The sequence below is a fragment of the Sphaeramia orbicularis genome, chromosome 9 (genome assembly GCF_902148855.1).
Source record: "Sphaeramia orbicularis chromosome 9, fSphaOr1.1, whole genome shotgun sequence".
Taxonomy (NCBI): domain Eukaryota; kingdom Metazoa; phylum Chordata; class Actinopteri; order Kurtiformes; family Apogonidae; genus Sphaeramia; species Sphaeramia orbicularis.
This window is the reverse complement of record NC_043965.1, coordinates 48,546,756-48,568,739: the sequence shown is the minus strand read 5'-3', so window position 1 is coordinate 48,568,739 and position 21,984 is coordinate 48,546,756. Positions and strand designations below refer to the sequence as shown.

The following is a 21,984-nucleotide window of genomic DNA, read 5'->3' as shown; positions in this document are numbered from 1 at the left end:
TTTTGTCATTATTACTTTTTTTTAATGTATTTTTAATTTTTTTAAAAATCATTTTTATTTTATTTTTTTATTTATTTTTTATTTATTTTTCAGAAGAAAATTTTCTATCACATTGTTTTTTTCATGCCTAAAGAGGAATAAAAACACTCAGGAAAAAATTTTGATTAAGGTTCTCATAATTCGTGCATGAAAGGGTTAATTGAAAAATATACGATTTTACTTTCTATAAACCTCTAAGAAAGTGAAACTCTGCTAAAACTAATAAATACTTCAAATACAATAAGACTAAAACTACTGCAATCATTAAACTGTCTAAATCTGAAATTAAAAACTAATGAAAATTTCAGAACGACAACAACCCTGCTGATAAGCTTGCCAAATGTTAGATAGATAGTGCATATTTCCACTAAAAATGGAACATATGTTAAAATGATAAGTCGTCATCTGTTGTCCAGCTGGTTGTATTCACTGCTTTGTAGCTGAAGTATTTTAATGATTAGAAACATTACAGCCTGAGCAAAAACGCACAAATTCTCAGAACAAAAAATGGCCCTATTTCCTGTCTCTATATCTGTCAAACCTCATTGTTCCAGCCTATAAAACTGTGCCAAAATCTATTATTGAAGCTTTCTATCTCAGTGTGGAACACAGTAATGCCACAGAAACAGACAGACATGTGAATGAATGAATGAGCGAGGGTGAAAGTAAAAAGAAAAACATCTGAGAAACAAAGAAGACAGAAAGGCTCTCATGGTTGGCTGAGAAGGAGCAGCCGTCAGCAGGTCTGCAGGGCAGTCGCTCTGCAAATAGTGTCAGGAAGTCTTTGAAGGGCAAACTAACAGACAGGACACTGTCAGATGGAGGGGTTTGCTCCTAAAGCACATACCGGCTGCCCCACACTGATGCCCCTCTCACTCCTGCACCTTTGGACAGACTCAGCCATAACCCCGTTTTCAAATGGGGTTTTATCTTCACTGTCCATTCAAGGAGAAGGACCAACTGGGGAGTTAATTTCCTGTCAAAACCTACAAACTAAACATGTTTTTACAAATGCTCCATTGTTTACCAAGACACACAACTGGTTTTCAAATTAAAAAAAAGGTAAAAAAAAAAAAAAATTAATTCTGCAAATATTAAGTGTAGCATATTTCTAAGACCTCATGCTGCAGAAACACCTCCAGCATATCTCACCAGAAAAGCCCTCGGAGAGCGCAGACCTCCGCCAAGACAGATCTGTCCCCCCCCTCGATCACCACCAAAATTTAATAATTTGTTCCTTGTGCCAGTATCAACATTTCCTGAAAATTTCATGAAAATCCGTCCATAACTTTTTGAGTTATCTTGCTAATTAACAAACAAACAAACCCTAGCAAAAACATAATCTCCTTGGGAGAGGTAACCAGATAATAACATATATAAACCAGCCAAACAGCAGTAAACCACATAGAAACATACATAAACCAGATAGAAACATATGTAAATGAAAAATGTGTAAAATGTGTAAATAGGATTTTTAATGTTAAATTGAAATGTCCATAGAGTCCACATTCCACAGTGGATGTGGAGAATTTTGTGCCAGATACAAGATATTGTTTCAGCTATGGGTGTATGAGATTGGAGGCTAATCAGAGTCGTTTTGGAATTTTTTATGAATTTTCGAAAATTGCTCAATGATGAGATTTTGTGACCTTGTTATGACCTTGAATTTTGGCCTACTTGGCCTAAAATTTAATGGGTTCATTCCAGGGCCTAGGCCTATCTATGGGTAAAATTTGGTAAAAATGGTTGTAATAGTTTTCCTGTAAAGTTAATAATAATAATAATAATAATAATGGATTGGATTTATATAGCACTTTTCTAGACACCCAAAGCACTTTACATTATTGACCCATTATTCACTCACTCTCACATTCTCCCTCTGGTGGTGGTAAACTACATCTGTAGCAGACTGACAGAAGCGTGGCTGCCATTTTGCGCCCACGGCCCCTCCGACCACCACCATTCATACACCAGTGTGGGTGGCACTGGAGGCAGGGAGGGTGAAGTGTCTTGCCCAAGGACACAACGGACTGCCTAGGACAAGAGCGGGATTCAAACCACCAACCCTTCAGTTATTGGACGACCCGCTCTACCACCTGAGCCACGGCCGCCCTGTTGTTGCTAACAAACAAACAAACAAACAAACAAACAAACAAACAAACAAACAAACAAACAAACAAACACACAAACCAACACACAAAGCAAAGTGAGGTAACAAATATAAATGTCATCAGTAATTCACCCTCCAGGACAGCTGGTGACGCTGTGAGTTCAACTAAAAGTGCCAAATTGTGTCAAAGCTCTGCCAAAGAATGCACCACTTTTTAAAGGTACTACATGTAACACTGACATTGGAGTCTGTTTGTGCTAGAAACTGGTCATTTGTTAAGGTTCGCTAACTCCATTTCCATCACAGCTAAAAACTTTGTTGGTCACTTACATCACAAATAAAACCTGTACACTGAGTTCTATTTAAAGAATTTGGGACCCATTTTTCCACTTCCTTTTACTTAGTTCTTCAGTGCCTCCCTTCTGCTCTTCTACAGTGGCAACACTGGAACATTGTAAACTCTGCTAACTTAGGAAAGCTAAAGACAAACATAACATACTGCACACTTTTAATCCCCCTCGGCCAAATATAGTATAAGATTCTGCCCTATAATTTAAATCAGATTGTCTTTGTGTAAAACTTATTACATACATATTTATATTTGAAAGTACTCAGATATTATAACTGCACAAGGCCAGTGGACCTTGAAAAAGTAGGCCAAGGTCTATTTTCAGTAGGCTTCTGCTCCATGCCAAGATGCATCCACAGTATAAACTTGGTGCAGATATGTCAATGCATTCTTCAGATAATGCAGTTACGTAGTTGAATGGACAGACAGACAGATGACAAAACAATTACAATACCTCTTCGACCAGAAGTTGGTTGAGGGCACAAACTCACTGTAGTACCCAAACCTGAGTGAGTCTTCTATATCGAACCTCTATTTTCAGGTGTTTTATGGATCGAAGAATGGGCTGCTTTAGCCTATTAGTGCTCACTATCACATTTAACTCCAGCGGAGTTGCATTATTTGACATAGTTGATTAAGTATCGGTTGGATTTTACTGTATTTTTTGTAGGAGTTTTACCTGTATGCGTCCTGTGATGAACTGGTGTCATGTCTGGGGTGCATTTTGCTTTTACCTGTTAGTAGCTAAAATAGCATCCCTGCAACCCTCCCAATGTTTAAGTGGGTTGAATGAATGAATGAACAAATGAATGAATGTTACATATATGAAATTCACATTGTTTAACCTACGATGATCCTATTTATGGTGGTAATAAACAACTAATTACAATCAAATATTATATCTTTTAGGGTCTTGTCATTAGTGAAAAAGCCTGAAACAAATCCTTGTGTTTTTGTTTTTTCAGATTGAAGCATTTATATCTTCAGATCCTGCAGTAACTGAACAGACTTCTTTTCTGTTTTCTGTTTCATAGCAGATGGCATCCAGTCTTATATGACTGTCACCTGCAGCATTTGAATGTGGATCAGAGCTAATTTTCCATTAATTAAAAACAGAAACTTCAGAATAAAAAAAAAAAAAAAAAAAACACGCTGCCTCTGATAACGGCCTTCCACATCTTTTCTATTGTAGATGGTGGAGGGTTCAGTCGATCATAATCTTTAACTTCACCTTTAGATATCACTAAATACCATAAATTGAACCTTTAAAAGGCAGCTCTTGGTATTTAACTGCTGCTTTTCAATTGTCTCATTGCGCCAACTACTGTTGCACAGCATAAACAAAATTACATGATGTATTTTTGTCTATATAGCAAGGGTGTCATTCATACGGCCCATGGGCCAAAACCGGCACACCAAAGGGTCCAATCCATCCTGTGGAATGAATTTGTGAAATGCAAAAATTACACTGATATTAATGATCAATAATGTTAAAATCATTTTAGTCACGTACAAAGTCACATACACCACCAAGTTGGTCAGATCAATAAAATACTATCACAATAACCTATAAATATTCATTACTAATGTTTACATTTACAAACAATCCTTTCACCAAAAATGTGAATAATTTGAACAAACATGAACAAACAGAAATGTCTTAATAGAAGCAAGAGCAATTCCAACAAATGTTACTAAAAATGTTAGTAAATGTTTTGTGTCTGGAGATCCGCTGTGATCTGTAAGTTGTGATGTCCATATGTAAATGAAAGGTTGAGACTTAATATTGTTAAAAATGTATTTATTTTCTTGAGAAATTTCAGATTGTTTTTAGTTGTTCAGGTAATTCTATTTTTTAGAGGCAAGTTTGTAGATGTAAACATTTTCATAATGTAATTGTAGTTTTCTCACTGTTAGTATTTTACTGGTACAGCCCATTTGTGATCATACTGGTCTGTATGTGGCCCCTGAACTAAAATGAGTTTGACGGCCTTTGCTATATAGGATATATTTTTGTACCTGCAGGAGATGCTGTAGTAGTTTCTGAAGTGTAAGTTAGTCGAATATGTGGAGCATTGATTTAATCAGATTGCATTTGGAAACCAAACTGCAGCTCATTATGTTCTGTGGCTGCAAACCACATGTGTAAAACATGTTTCATTTGTTAAGTTTTGGCAGGAAATTAGCTTTTTAAGTGCAATGAATGCAACCAGAGAGCGAAAGTCCCCTCTGCCTATCTTTGTGACTCCTTACCAGTCCTGTGCAGGTGCTGATGGCGGCGGTTCCTCCCCCATCAGCGGCTGCCACGGAGCCCAGAAGGTGACAGGAGTTCACCTCAAACGGACGATGCTCGGTCCTGTTGGTGCTGCCGTTCCTCCTCTCCAGGATATAGTCGTCCGAAAGCAGCTGAGTGTTTCTACTTAGATTAAACATTAAAGTGTGACCCTTGTATTCCACCTTGTAGTAGACCTGTTCTTCCTGATTGTGGGGTCGCAGGTCACGTCTGATTCGCTGACCACTGTGGAAGTGGTGGGCCAGAGAGTGGGACATGAACTCTCCATCAGGGCTGGTTTTGACTGGGTGGACAATGGACACATCTGACACTGAAGTTGGACCTGTAGGAAAAAACATATGAATACAATATAGGGTATGGGGTACAACCCTCAAAGACCCAAACAACTACTGACAACCAAAACCATCCACTGATCGAAAATGTTTAATACCTTCTGATCCACTAAACCTATTAATATGTGTAAATAATTGGTGTAAAATAATAATAATAATAATGGATCAGATTTTATATAGCACTTTACATTATTGATCCATTATTCATTCGCTCTCACATTCTCCCTCTGATGGTGGTAAACTACATATGTAGCCACAGTTGCCCTGGGACAGACTGACAGAAGCGTGGCTGCCAATTCGCGCCTTCGGCCCCTCCGACCACCACCAGCGTGAGTGGCGCTGGAGGCAAGGAGGGTGAAGTGCCTTGCCCAAGGACACAACGGACTGACAAGGATAGAACGGGATTCGAACCGCTAACCCTTCAATTATTGGACAACCCACTCTACCACCTGAGCCATGGCCGCCCCATAAAATGCAGTATGTCATCTTTTCATAGTCATCAGATATGACCCATTTGGACGTTCAGAGGCTCTGTAGTTACCATGGAAACACTGTCATCTTCAACAACATTGATTCACCAGTAAAACCCATGGAGTTGGATCAATGACAGTGGATGGACACACTGGTTTATGTTCAGTTAATGACAGATTTGCTAAAAAAAAAAAAAAAAGGCACATTTTCTTCAGTTTTTTCTGTTTCTGATTCCCTCAACTTTAATCGGAGCTTTTATGAACATCTCCATGATCACTCAATTAAATATAGGAAATTACCTGATTTTCACTGAAAAAACACAAAATACAGAGGATAATACTATAATAAATGGTGAAAAAAGGGGGAAAACGGAAAAAGAACAAGAATTTAAAAAATAAATAAATAAATAAATGGTGATGAATCACTACATGAAAGATTTAATACAGAGAAAAAATAATTTGGGAACTTCCACATAAGTAGCACTGAGTCTTTCTGGGTTAATGTGTGCAGTTCAGCATGCATATCTATGTATTTAGTCCAGAACAGAGAGATTGGTGTCTTTTATTGATCCTGAACTGAAAAATTACAGTGGAGCAGCAGAATGACACACAGTAGAAAGATAGAACATGACCAAACACACTATGTGAAACAAACTAGAAGTAGAAAAACAGACCTGGTTAGAAAAAAACCTGGATAATTAAACTGTAAGGTGCAAAATAAACTGGAATGTTCAATATGATGAAGGTGCAAAATGACATGTAAGTGCAAAGTGACCCTGGGTGGATGAGTGGAGTTAGTGAACAGTGGAGTGACATGTGGCTGCAAACATCTGCTGTATCTGCCTTCATTCAAACCTGCACAGATCTGGAATAAAATGCACCGCACTGACCTTGTTCTGCAAAGAAGGAGAGAAGTGTGCCAGAGTCCAAATACTCTACGTGGCCAGCTGCCAACATGAAAACAAAGTGGAGCAGAAAAAGAACCGTGCGCTCCTGCGAACATCGCATATTTCATCCAACCAAACTGAAGACGCAGGAAAAGGTCCGGTGGCGTTAAAGGCGACCACTCCAAACAGCCGCTGCACTGGGTCATGACATGAACAGGAGCACAGACCCCTGCCCGCATGAAGGGAAACACGCACCGAGGAGGAGGAAGACGACTGGGAGACACAGCATGATTTTACAGAGGAGGAGAAAAGTCCGAGTCTGCAGAGCGATGAGGGGGGGGAGGAGGAGGAGGAGGAGGAGGAGGAGGAGGAGGAAGAAGAAGAGGAGGAGGAGGAGGAAGAAGAAGAGGAGGAGGAGGAGTTGGTCTTTGGGCCAGTGTCTACTTTCCTTCCAGGAGAGAGGGAAAGCAGATAAAAGAAGCACCACTGGTCTCAGAGTTAAACCTGCAGGGACTTGTCCTTAAACGCATCACTTTTACATTTTATCAGGTACGATTACATTCAGAAGGGACTTTTTTTTAATCTTATTTTGGTGTAATATTATTATGTATATGTGTTGTTCAATTGTTCATTGTTCAATAAAATAAAATAAATAAATGTAATACTGGTTGGAAAAGAAAGAGTATAACAGTATCAAAGTTGTATGTGATAATAATAATAATAATAATAATAATAATAATAATAATAATAATAATAATAAAATATAAAAAATAATAAAATAATAATAATAATAATAATAATAATTATTATTATTATTATTATTATTATTATTATTATTATTATTATTATTATTATAAAGATACAGCCCAGTTCCAAAAAAAAGTTGGGACTCTGTAAAATGTAAAGAAAAACAGAATGAAAAAAGAAAAAAAAAAAAGATCACATGCAGCAGGAGGAAATGATTTGGATCATATGGAAAATAGAGACTGGTTGCTCTGTCCACATCAGTGTTCAACTGGTAAACTCCAGCATTTTAACCCTTTCATGCATGAATTATGAGATTTTTTTCTGACTGTTTTTATTCCTCTTTAGACATGAGAAAAACAATATGATTGATTTTTTTTTTTTTTATGAACCTATTTTTCATGAAGTTACAAAAATGTCCACTCAGCTGAACACAGTGGTGGCACCAGGATTTTAAACACTTTGTGCTTTAGCAGCTGCTATATATATATATATATACAAATATATATGTTATGTTTATGTTTATGCATTTGGCAGACGCTTTTTTCCAAAGCGACTTACAGGGGAAAACCAATCAACTCACTCAAACAATCAAATTTATTTATATAGCGCCAGATCACAAAAAAGTTATCTCATGACACTTTATATATAGAGTTGGTCAAAACCAGACTCTAAGCCAATTTACAGAATATATATATATATATATATATATATATATATATATATATATATATATATATATATATATATATATATATATATATATATAATGTATAGCCTATCTGTTACACTTTATACAGAGGGCAATTTTAGCTAAAATCAGGTAATACTTAATGTATTCAAGGTATTTGTTAAAAACTACAGCATGAACAACTCAGACTTTCTGTTATGATTATTTAATAGGTACAATCTACTTTCACATATTTCTCTAAACACATTAGAAAAACATGCAGCAAACAAACAGCAATGCCAATGTATGCATGTTAATAAATGTTGAAAACAAAATAAAACTAATAGCCTGACCAACTAATCAAACAAAACATATGTATACAATGGCTTCCACGACATGCACATGTATATAATCACTGACAACATCTGTAGGCTTAGGTACAGTTCCATACTGACCGGTATAATCTTCTAGCAGTGGATCAAAATGTGTTATGTACACTTTCATTGATGGATTTTTTATATTTCTTCGTTGCTCGAATTTTCCCAAAGCTTTGGCCAAATGTGGGGGGGGGGGCAACTGGGGGGGCAAAGGTTGTGACTGGGGGGTCATTTGCCACCCCCCCCCCCCCATGCACCCCCTTGGTGCCACCACTTGCTTAACACCATGTGGTTCATTTTTGAAGCAACATACTGTGTGAAAACTATGAAATGAAAACATTTTTAATGCTGCTAGTCTGATATTTTCTCACATTTTAACATACCATAATACTAGTTATTACAAATTCAGATAATATGCAAAAAAAAAACCCAAAGCATCTTTTTATTTAAAAAAAAATACAAAAACTGTCATTTACAGTCTGATAACAATTAGCAATTGATTTATACTCAAATATGTCACTGCAGATCAGGTTTATCAATTGCAATTCCAACTCCTGTTTGCAATCTCAATTCAAATTCAAATTTAAAAAAAAATAATAATTGGAATTTAGGGGTCATTCTCAATTCAATTCTGAATTTTGTACAACCCTGCTCTGAAATTACTTGAAAGTACAACAACCTTTGAGGTGCAACTACAAATGGCAAGTTTTGACAAAGAGATATTTTTATGTGCTGTTTTCTATTGTAAGGATCTAGTCATTTTAATTCCACTAGATGCTTCCTCTTGTGCACATGTAGTAACTAAACAACTTCTGTAGTTCTCACAAGACAGCGAAACTAAAATTACACAATGATCTGGTAGAATATGACACATAACTGAAGATTAAATCACCAACGGTTTAGTTTTGTATTTCCAAACCTAACTCCACACTTCATTAGCACTGTGCCAGTCTGGCCTCCTCCACTATTGTTCTGGAAGAGGATAAACATTCTCTAAGTTGTTTAGTTTGTCTTTGAGTGGTGCTGAGTGCAGGATGATGCTCCTCCTCCTCTGTGACCTCCTCTCTGCTCCTCCTCTTCTCTTACCTTCCCTCTCCTAATCTTCTCTTCAATTTACACCCCAGCAAATCCATGTTACTGACTGTACTTCTTCCCTGGAGTCTCTGTGCTTTATCTCCTCACAGGTTTTCCCTGGATCATCTCTGGACCTGCTGCTGTGGTCCTGCCTCTCTCCTGCCTTCATCATCATCACTCATTTATCCATATAGTTGTGACAGTATGTATTATGTAATTCCATAGATGATAGAGGTTTCTATTATTTGTACAAACAGTTGCAGTAGTAGTACATCCACTGTTAGTACTTGTACTTGTAGTAGTAGTATTAACAGTTATGGACATTTGTTCTATTGGCATTTATACTAACAACAGCTGATCTAGTTTTTAACAGTTCAAATTCAGTTTACTGTGCATCCATGTGTCTCCCTTTACTTCCCCCCTTCTCCCCCAATCTCTCTCTCTCTCTCTCTCTCTCTCTCTCTCTCTCTCTCTTTATCTATCTATCTATCTATCTATCTATCTATCTATCTATCTATCTATCTATCTATCTATCTATCTATCTATCTATCTACACACACACACACACACACACACCAAATATACATATTAAACACTCTAATAAGACACAAATTAGAACAGCAATTTGTACAATCTCTCTCTCTCCCTCTCTCTCTTCCTCTTTACTCTCTCTCTTTAACCCCATCTGGTCAAGGCAGACGTCCATCCTTCAGGAATCTTCGTCTGCTCCAGGTTTCTGCTCTTAATAGAAAGTTTTTCCTTCCACTGTCACCAGCCAGGTGTTTGCTCCTGGAGGATTCTGCTTTTTTTTTTTTTTTTTGCACAACAAAAAATCAAACATTAAGACAAACAAAGAAACAAATTGTGCAGGTGAGATCAGAAAACCCAGTGGGGTGTATAAAATTAATCTCATCTCATTACAGCATTATCTTAAAGAAAGACAATAGGAATAAAACAACAATATACAAAGTACAACAAAAATCTGTAAACTGGCTTGAGAGGTTGCTTTCAACCGGCTCTATATGTAAAGTTGATTGATTGATTGGTTGATTGATTGATTGATTGATTGATTGATTGATTGATTGATGGTATGTGCATTTACAAAATAGTGCTGTGTGAAAGAACATTTCTCTAAAAAGTCTAATTTTCATGTTCAGGAAAACAGCCCTGATTTTAGCTTCATGACTAAGAGTTTTTAAAGAGTTTATTTAACTTAATCCTATAAAACCATTTGTATCATGTTTGCTACGTCAGGTTCTGAGACCTCTATCTTATCAACAAGATCAATAGGTTCCTTAAAAATCTGTTGTATATGACCCAATATTTTCTGTCCCCTGGTGGATTATCATCCCACTGCAGCCAGTGGAAGGGCTTTTCTTTTTCCCTTTTTCAATATGGCCACTAACATTTAACCCTTTCATGCATTGTGGTCACTACAGTGGACAGTTATTCTACAGCTGTTCTCTTGTATATTCATGGGTTTAGTCATTTTAGTTTCATATCGGCCAACACAGTGGACACTTATGCATCATCTCATAAACTGTAATTCATACCATTACTGTAACTTTGCTGTTCTTGATTGGTTCTTGAGTGGAAATCAATTGTTAATTGTTATTTTTTGCATATTATCTCCATGAAGTGAGAAATAACTAGTATTAGAATATGTTAAAATGTGAGAAAACATCAGATTAGCTGCATTAAACATGGTTTCATTTCACTGTTTTCATATCCCTTTATGATATTGGGTTTTAAATACATGTTTCTTTGCTTCAAGAATAAAATTCATGGTGTAGCTGAGTGGACATTTTTGTACATCTATGTAAAAAAAACAAAACAAAACTCAATCTCTTTGGGTTTTTTTTTCATGTCTGAGGAGGAATAAAAACAGTCAAAAAAAAAAAAAAAAAAAAAAAACTCAAATAAGGTTCTCATAATTCATGCAAGAAAAGGGTTAAGTCATCCACTCACTTTTTGCAGGAAAGCCATTTGTTATTTTCAAAAAGGTACGTCAAAAAGAACATTTATATTGTTGTGCTTTTTTTTTAAGTAAATACTTCATATACTGAAACAATGTGTAGTTACTTGATAATTGATTCTTTATAGTACAGTTAAACTGTGTTAAACATGTGTGTATTAAAGGGTTTGTCTCCTTTCTGTCCCTACCTGAACCACTTTCATAGACTTACTCAGAAATAGTTGAATGTTTGATTCCTAGAAGGATCCATCTTCTGATGCCATATGTGGATCTTCTCCAACTATCTAAACCTCCAGATGCTGAACTCACCCCCATTTGACATCACCTTGGACCAGCAATATTTACTACAAATCACATCAAAGCTCTTTTTATCAACTTCTATCTCACTGATGCATATAATACTTAAATAGAGCCTTTAATACGTATCCAGCTCCATAGAATGACCAAACATGACCTTTGACCTGAACTCATTTGAATATCACGTTGGAAAATACATTAAAATCATTAGGTTTGACTTTTAAAATCAAAAAGAACATTCTTCCCCACCTTGTAGATTCTATTACTTGAAATATGTTAAACACACTATATTTATACATCAAATATATCAAGCTTTAGAATCTACGAGGACGGCAAGATGTTCAATTTGAAGGCAAACTAAGAAGGTTTAAAAACGATCCATTCCCTGCAGAAGTGAATGGAACATCCCAGCTGATCACCTAAACATGTCTGATTTACTGATGTTTCTTGTTATTATGATTATAAGTATTTGTTGCTTAATAAATGTAACATCTACTTTTTGTTCCCATACATTATTTCTTAGTATTACAGACTAAAATGATCCATTTTAGAGATGCTTTAGAGATACTGTTTTGCTTCAGCAACTGAACATGGTCCAAAATGATTTTACAGACATAATTATGCATTTTACTGAGCCAAACACACCTATTTTTATAAGAAATCCAAACTGGGCAAAACAGATAGGATACCACATGACCTCTGATACTGCAGGTACATAAGGTGTTTTATAAAAATGCCCAATCTATCAAATGTGACACAAAAATGTATCATAAAATGATGTGGCAAAATGTGCTGTTTGGATTTTGTTCAAAGGTCTAATAAAAAAAAAAATTCAAAAATTGAATTTTGTGGCTAATAGGTTAATTGGTTAATGTAAATTGCCCATAGGTGTGAATGTGAGAGTGTTTGTCTCTATATGTTCAGCCCTGCGATGAACTGGCGACTTGTCCAGGGTGTACCCCGCCTCCGCCCCTATGTAGCTGGGATAGGCTCCAAGCGACCCCCGTGACCCTGGTAGGATAAAGCGGGTTCAGAAAATGAATGAATTTTGCGGCTAGTTTTTGACGGGTCAGGTTTTACAGGGTTAAAAATGAAGATGATTTGAAACTCAACCCCAACAGTTTATTACAAACATTTTGAGTCAACATTCAACCAACCTGTACTGAAGTAAAGGTATACTGATGCACAAAGTGGAAGTACTCATAGTATAAGTACCTCATTTATGAATTACAGTACAGTACTTGAGTAACAGTACTTATTTACTTTGCACCATTAGCTAAAAAGTTTGCAAATGATTTTTGGTTCATATTTGTACTTTGTAATGAGGTAGAACTCCAGTATAAGACATGCAGCAGTTTCAAATCTAGGCCACAATAATGAAGTACTTCATGGTCTAATGCATGAAGAAGAAACACCACTCTGAAATATGTGCATTACTAATATTTTGCATATGGTGCTGTTGAATTTTTGGCATTTTTTGGGAGCTTTATGTGTTTCTCATTTATTCAAAAAATTTAAATATTAAACAAAAGATAAGTCTTGCTCAGGCATCTCTCTGTAGTTTTATTTAGTTTCACTGACTGAACTATTTGTTCATTCCATAATCCCATGCAGCTTTTAAGGTTTTAAGTACCAAATAAACAAAATTGATGTGGTTTTGCCTTTCTGCAAAGAGAGAATATCATTTGTTTATCTATCTGTAAGATTGTAGGGGTTTCTAGACAGGAAGTATATCTTCACACAGAGACTACATCCATGGCTCACCACTGCTGCTGTCGTTGACTTCCACTGGAAAAGTAGAAAGTAGAACTTGCAGGAGAAACTCACAATACTCATACTTATGGTACATTAAGGAATAGTGCTGAGTATTATTTATTATTCCCAGAGAGGATTGGTGTCCTTGTAAGTCATGTCGTATTGTATATCAGGGTAAATGCCTTTCCTGTGGCATATCCTTGGAGGGCTGTAATCCCTCTCAGTAAATACTGCTGAAGTTCTTGTTTGATATTTATCTCTGGAGCAGATTTATGTGTGTCTAAAAGCCTTCACACGTTCCCTGCATTGTGTCCGTCCACGGCAGACGCCACAGTGAGCTCATTAAACATGACAACAAGGACAGGAAAGGAAACAAAGCATCGCAAATGTCTGGCAGTTTTGGCCTCATTTAGATGCAGCGACAACAAGACTAAGATTAGGTTCAGACAGCAGGTCTTAAAGCACAATTTGGATTTTTTGGTGAAATTCCATTTTTTGGTGTGCTCGTTCATGTTACACATTAAATGCGACTTCTGTCAGTTTTGAGTATGAACTGAATGTGACCCTGAAGTAAATCACATGTGTAAAAGAGGTCCTGATGTAATACATGACCACGCAGACACGCACTGTGTTTATGGAAGTAACACTCCTGGGACGCAGAATTGTGACGTTTGTTGTATTTCAATGATGTAAAGGTCGGATAAATGCAACTTGGCTGTTCAGACTGAAGTCGCATTGCAAAATATCAGATATGTATCGGATTTAGGACCACATACAAAGGTGGCCTGGGTCAGATTTGAAAAAATTGGGTTTGGATAAAATAAAAAAAAGGATAAAATCTCTTCTTCAGAGTGTCCTGGCCAAAACAATAGCAGCAGAAGTTACAGACAATAGAGATTTCATCCATACATCCACACGATAAACATGCATAAAACACAGTAAAACTCAGCTCTAAAACCATACATAAAACAATAAACTAAAAACATACAAATAAAACACCATCAGTAATTTAAAAGGTACTCAAAGTAAACAACAATGTTCCTTAAAAGCATCTCAAATGTGCTTTTGTTTCATGTTTAACCTGTAAAAGGTGGAGCCTTTTTTCAAAGTGCCTTTTCAGTAATCTCAGTTGGAGTTGAGTGGGTGTAATTTTGGAAAAGCCCTCTAAAAATAACCCCAAACCACGATAAAACACACATTTTTGCACAACGTATGACTTTTCCACTCTGAGTTTATCTCTGCAGACCCTATAACCTCCCCCCTGCCCTGTCTGAGAGCAACTATAACAGCTCTCATGGTTTGTTTTCAGCAGTTTGCTTCCTCAACAGGACCTAATAAAACCTGCCATTCAACAGGAGCTGTAACTAAGTGCTCTGTGTTGAGGCCTTGAAATTAACAGCTGCAATTCTGGGCCTCAACAAGCAAGAATTGCCTTTGGTGGAACAAGCACACCCTGACATTACAGGACAAATAACGTGTTGTTGACCAAGGTTTTTACTATACATCTGGAATGTCATCCTGATTTGCCTTTCACATGAAGATTTCATGCCTGATCGTTTCTCTGGTGGTAAATCATTCCAAATCTTTAGAAGAATGGATACATTTTAGGAGGTTAATATACATGGGTGCTTCTGTGAAACTGGGGGCTGAAAATTCAAAGCAGATGTAAACTAATGTTATGAAGCAAGTGTGGAAGCACTTTGGGTCTATTTTAAAAATAAGTATTTATTGAGATAAAAGAAAGTATTTTTCAGATAAAACACATTTGTTTCTATAATGAATTCCCCTTTTTCCTTTCAGTTTTTTTCCCCATACATATATATATATATATATATATATATATATATATATATATATATATATATATATATATATATATATATATATATATATATATATAGGGTGGGGAAGCAAAATTTACAATATTTTACAATATTTTGAGGCAGGGATTGAAAGACAGTGTATGACCAATTAGTTTATTGAAAGTCATGAGAATTTATTTGCCACAAGAAAATTGACATAATAGAAAATGTTTTTATTCTATGTGTCCTCCTTCTTTCTCAATAACTGCCTTCACACGCTTCCTGAAACTTGCGCAAGTGTTCCTCAAATATTCGGGTGACAACTTCTCCCATTCTTCTTTAATAGTATCTTTAAGAAAGTCGACATTGCTGTGTGATGTTCTATTGGTAGCATGTTCTAAAACGCCCCAAATAGCAGAATCCAGAGGGTTTAGATCTGGGCTAGAAGGCGGCCATGAACATGATTCCCAAAAATTGCTAAAGTTGGATTTGTTGCTGTTGTCAACAAGTGTTTTGGTGTTCTTGTGTAAGATTTTAACTTCAAATCATATTTTACTGCTTTTCTAACGGTCTTGTTGTCTACCTCAAGTTCAATTGCCATTTTTCTCTTGGATTTGGTTGGATCCTTTAAGATTTTGGATTTGAGAGCTTTAATAAAAGCTTTGGTACATTTTTTGTTGCTTCCTCCACTTCCAGACTTTCTCGTAATAGTTTTGCACATAGTCATTCTCTTCTTTCCATTATAAACAGTCTTTATGGACACTCCAACTATTTTTGAAATCTCCTTTGGTGTGACGAGTGCATTCAGCAAATCACACACTCTTTGACGTTTGCTTTCCTGATTACTCATATGGGCAAAAGTTTCTGAAAAGGTATGGATAATAGTGTTAGGTATGATTATGACATCAATATATGTTTGGTTTCAAAACAATTGACGTAGTGCCTGCTGAGAAAAAACAACTAAATGTTCATTGTAAATTTTGCTTCCCCACCCTGTATATATATATATATATATATATATATATATATATATATATATACATATATAATTCTCTCACAGCTACATTTTGGGAATCAAATTAAATATACAAGGCAGAATGTTTCACAAAAACTGCTGTTGCAAAATCACTCGCTATTTATTTGTATTTAAATGGGCAGGTTCCGCACGTAATGTGAGTGGACACGATGGCTTACTCATGAAACCTGGAATGAGACTGGCATTCCTGAAAAACCCACATCTGGATTAAAAACATAGCATGCTACGCAGTTTGAATCCCCCTCGGCCAAATACAGTGTAAGCTTCTGTTGAAAGTTACTGCCCTATTGTTTAGATTAGATTGTCTTTGTATGAAACTTATTACATACATATTTATATTTGATTGTACTCAGATATTACAACTGCACAAGGCCAATTCACCTTGGAAAAGTAGGTCAAGGTCACCTGTTTTCAATAGGCTTCTGCTCCATGCCAAGATGCATCCACAGTATCAGTGTGTTGCAAATATGTCAATGCATTCTTCTGATAATGCGATTTTGTTGTTGAATGGACAGACAGACAGACAGTGTCACATCAGTACCGGACTCTTTTATGTTTTGTCTGTCTTGTTTGTCACTTCCTGTTTTATTTTGTAGTTTTTCCCTCATGTGTCTTGTCTGGTGTCTTTACTTCCTTTTTTGTGTTCTTTCACCTGATTACCTTGCTCCTCCCTGATTGTCTCCACCTGTGTCCAATTGTCTTCCCGCCCTCTTGTGTATTTAAACCCTGTGTCTCCTCTTGTCAGTGGCCAGTTCGTATTCCTTCCTGGTGTTGTGATTACCTACCAGCGATTCTCTGAACCTGTTCGTCTGCCTGTCTGTTCGTTCCTGACCCGGATTGTTTCCTCGTTTCCTGAGCCTGCCTGATCCCCTCCTGATACCTCTGCCTGATTCTGCCTCACTGGTTTTGACCTTTTGCCTGGACTCACGGTTAGTACTGTGCCTTTCCCCCATGTACCGTTGCCTGTTTATTGGATCCTCTGTGTATGACCTGGTCTGTCCCCTGACTCTTCTCTGCTTTATCCTAGTCAGGTTCCCCTCGTGTGCTCCCGACCCGGGCAGGGAGATTCCCTTGCTGGTTTCAGACGCCGTGACGAATTCACACAGTCTAACCTGCGAAGACTCCTTAAGGAAACCTTTTTGTGAACTGTTAATTCTGTCCGTGTTCAATAAACACCCTTTAACTTTATTCCTGTTTGTTGGTTGTGCCTTTGGGTCCAAGTCTTGTGTCTCTGGTTCTAACAGACAGATGACAAAACTATTACAATACCCCTCGGCCGAGGGGTAAAAACCACTAGGATCATCAAATTTAACCCAGTGTCTTTATTTATAGTGGTGTATAAGACAATTTACAGTCATGTTTTCCAGATCAAACACACTGACACCTGGGTAGTTTTTCATGTCCCAATTTTTTAGTCCTATTTTTGGCTGCAATATTTTATTAAAAATTCATTAATTTTGGGATGGCTCAGAGCAAGAGTAGTTTTTTTTTTAACATGTATCTGAGGTCATCATTAGGTCCATCCTGAGGGGAAATATGTCAAAATTTCTCTTTTATTATTGGGTCTAAAAAGTTGGCAAAGTGCCAGGTACCAAAATGTACCCAGTTTCAGGGAAAGACCCACACACTAACAGTGCCATAGGATGAATTCCTGCTGCAAAGATTCATCCAGATTCACACCTTAAGATGTCCCCACACACACACACACACACACATACTCCAAAGACCCCATTACACTAATGTGCAGCAGACGGTGAAATGTGTGAACCTGGGAAATAATCAGGACCTTTTGTTAGTCCAAGGTGGGAATGAGAGAGGCTTTTGCCCAGACAGACTGCGACTGCATTCCAGGTAATCTGAGGGGTTTTAGGAGTTTTAATTGTAGTGTTACTGTTTCTGAACATACATTGTTGCCAGGTCAGCATTTTTAAGATAAAGATAAACTAATGCTTTCAGAAGATAAAGCAAAATCCTGCTCTAACATGTTGGTAAAGACTAAACCAACAAATTCATAATTAAGCATCCACGTAAAGGCCTACAAGTCTATGTTTGAACTGAATATTTAACGCCTCCATTCCATACCTACATTATCTGTTTTTTCTCATCCAAATGAGGCTGCATTACCTCCTCTATAACACATTTTAACAATTGTTCTCTTTTAAAAGCCTATGAAAATCTACATCTGTGGTGTAATGGGTTAAATTTGGCCTGGTAGTAATTAGAGGCTGCATTTGCAGAGAAATAAATAGTAAATGTTACCAAATCATCATGAATGACACAACAAAAATAATCCTATAATTATGTTTCATGTGAACTATTGACTAAAATAGATGTAGTAGTGGTACATGTGGTTTCAGATACATAAATACAGTGACCAGGTGCTGGTCTGCACATTTGACCCATTGACCCCATGTTGTCCAGTGTCCTACATTCTCAGACAAAGACACGGAGACTTTAAGATTTTGAAGGGAACACATGATCCAAGCGGAAACTCACATCAAACCATACGAACTGTGAAACGTTAGCTTCCTTTTCTACACTGCCTGGCCACAAAAGAAGTTACACACACACACACACACACACACACACACACACACAGTATTTGACTGGACCTTTAGCTTTGATTACAGGTCATGTTCACTGTGGCGTATGTTTATGCCATGCCACATTAAATGTCATAACATCTATTTCCGTCCTGAGCTGCATTTACTTTTGGCCTAGATCAGTGGTTCTCTACTGGTCTGGCTTCAGGACCCACTACCACCCTCAAAGACAAGCCTTGACCCCAACTGATAATAATTAAACTTCTCAAATGTATTTAATATAAAGATGGTGTGTTTTGAACCTGAGATAATACAGAATATCACAGCATGAAAACACAGAAGATAAGTTTAATGATAAACCAAACTGACCAGCAGATAGCGATGAAAAATATGGAAATATTCCCTCTAACGCTAAACTTGGTAAATTTGAACCAAAACTAAAATGTGCACTCAGTTAAAAATTAAATGTTCATTCAGGCCCTTACTAAAGAATTAAACACACTGAGTTTTTTGTCCAGAGTCGGTAAAACCATATCTGATGTAGTTGTTATCACACCTGAGATATGAATGGAAACCACAGGGTCTTTTATTGTGTGAAATGCCTGGTGTTAATTATCATTACATTACCACCCCCTACTGTTGGGTGAATGGAGGGCTTACCTCCACATAAAATGAAGTACAGGATTGGTTTATTAACATTATTGTCTGCTCAAAGGCCCCAGACCCACTGAAAACAGGTTTGAGACCCACTTTTGGGTCACCACCCAACAGCTGAGAATCACTGGCCAAGATCTTGTCAGGATGACGCAGAGTCAGACCTCTGCGTAAAGTCTTCCCCAGCACATCCCAGAGTTTCTCCATGGAGTTCAGGTCTGGACTCTGGGGTGGTCATGATGTTCCATATTCCATGAACCACTCTTTCCTAATGGGAGCCTGATGAATCCTGCTTTCATCATCTCAGAATATGTCTGTGTCATCAGGGAAGAAACAAATCCCCTCATATTCAAACCTGCTCCTTCAGTCCATTCAGGTTCAGTTCACATCATTTTTTGGACTTTTCTGAACCTAGACCTGACCAACTGAACCAACCCCAGATCATAACACTGACCCCGGAGGCTGGAACTGTAGGCACTGGGCATGCAGTGGTGGCTCCTTGTCTTTCAGAGAGGGGACGCTCATTGTCGGCTTACGTCAAAAAAAAAAAAGTCAAGTTATTTAAACGTGAATTCAGCCCTCTGTTCCTTTTTAAGAAAATTGTCAGTGACCTTATCGTACCAAGTAAACAATAAAATGTTAAAATTATGTTAAATTGAAACAAGGAAGTACAATGAGTGTGTTTTATTTTCCGTGCAAGAAATGAACAAGTAATTTCATAGTGGGCTGTCTCTTGATTTCACAGCAGAATGTGCGACGGTATTAAACTGAACTGTGTCAAGTGAAGGAGTAGATCTCAAAGTAGCTGTCAATCAAACAGGATTCAGCCTTTCAACTGATCCTCCAATCAGCACGTGGAATCCTGGTGTCCAGCCCAGCTGAGCTCCACCCACAGCTCCATTCACCCCCAGAGACGCTGGGTGTCTGGGGGCGGGACAACATCGTGGCATTTATCCAATTACCATCCAGTTTTCAGGCAATGAAAAAACAGTTCCACTCAGTCCCATTGAAGTGCATGGACATGGAGCGTCTACGGGCAAATGCACTGAGCAGAGATCGAATGAGAAAACAGCGCAACGGGAATGTATGAGAAGTGAACAACATAGAGTCTGTTGGTTTGTGATAAAGCTGATTCTGAACGAACTCACCTGTGAGATGAACGTGTTCTAACACATTTGTGGTCAATAAAATGTCAACACAACCGTACATATTTAACCATTTAATTTTCGGAATTTTAGGAGAAGCCGGGCTTCCCTTGCAGTCTGTGAGAAATCGCCACTGTGGGCATGATGGGTAATCACTTCACCTATGTCTCCTCTCACCCTGAGAAGCCCAGCATCTGGAACAGGGTCAGTCTGGACTCATCAGACCACATGACCTTTATCCATTAAACACAGTCCAGTCTCTGTGCTTCTGTCAAAATGATGGATGTTCAAGAAATCAGAGGGTTTTCCCTGCATCACTCAAGCGTATCTATCTGCTGAGGGGCAGGACAGTATACTTATGTATTCACTTACTCTGAGAGTTGCACTACAATTGAATAAATATGCAAAGTATTGACATTTTTGAGAAGTACCGTAAATGAGGAGCCGTTATATGTACCGGTATGTGACAAACATTACCAAACATACTCCACTCAACTGAACTTTATATATGAAGCACTTTAAAAACAACTCAGTTGCCAAAGTGTTGTATGCAGACATAAAACAAATAAAAACACATAAAAGAATGAGTAAAAACAATAAAAAGTAATTATACATGAAAACAATAAAAGCCAACCTCTCACACTGAGTTAAAAGCCAAAGAGAAAACATAGTGGCCCACCCACTAAGATTTTTTAATTTGTTCCTGGTGCCAGTATCAACATTTCCTGAAATTTTCATCCAAATCTGGGGCACTGATCTGCCTTGGTGGAGGTCTGCGCTCTCCGAGTGCTTTTAGTTATTATTATTATTATTATTATTATTATTATTATTATTATTATTATTATTATTATTATTACATCATGCTGATTTCTTTGGTCTAAGTTCCTGATAACAGTGAATGCAGATGACAAAATATTGGTCATTCTAGTCAAAGGTGGAGGTCAGGAAAATTCCCCAAATTTCAATTTACACAGGACTTAATTAAAAATAAATAATAAATAATAGTATTCTGGTCAAAACTCATCTCATTTGGTTTTACTTTTACACATATATGTATACTGTTTACTGACCTTTATAGACTGAAGGTCAAGGTCACCGTGATTTCCACTTGAAAATCATTATATTTCTCACTGTCATTTTTGGACCATTGTGTCTGCAGTGAAGACAGCAAGGAAAGATCTTGAGCAAATTTGCAATATCAAGATGAGTGGATTAAAAGTTTAATAAAAGGCATAAAAGGAAGTAGTCAGTAGTGAATCTTTGTGAATGGTGTGTTCACCACCAAAATTTTTTAATTTGTTCCTTGTGCCACTATCAACATTTCCTGAAATTTTCATCCAAATCCGTCCATAACTTTTTGAGTTATCTTGCACACAAACAGACAGACAAACCAACGCCAACAAAAACATCACCTCCTTAGCGGTGGTAATAA

The 21,984-nt window shown here is 37.2% G+C and overlaps 1 protein-coding gene across 1 annotated transcript in view; it reads right to left on the bottom strand.

Moving 5' to 3' along the window:
- LOC115426271 (A disintegrin and metalloproteinase with thrombospondin motifs 12-like) overlaps window positions 1-6,766 on the bottom strand; it is a 62,953-nt gene extending 56,187 nt beyond the window's left edge. Inside the window, exons 1-2 of the mRNA XM_030144269.1 lie at window positions 6,484-6,766; window positions 4,752-5,113 (exon numbers count right to left, since the gene is read on the bottom strand). Of these exons, the coding sequence (XP_030000129.1) occupies window positions 4,752-5,113; window positions 6,484-6,601 (480 nt within the window). The 5' untranslated portion in view covers window positions 6,602-6,766. The remainder of the gene's footprint in view (window positions 1-4,751; window positions 5,114-6,483) is intronic.
- Between the last annotated feature and the right edge of the window lie 15,218 nt (window positions 6,767-21,984).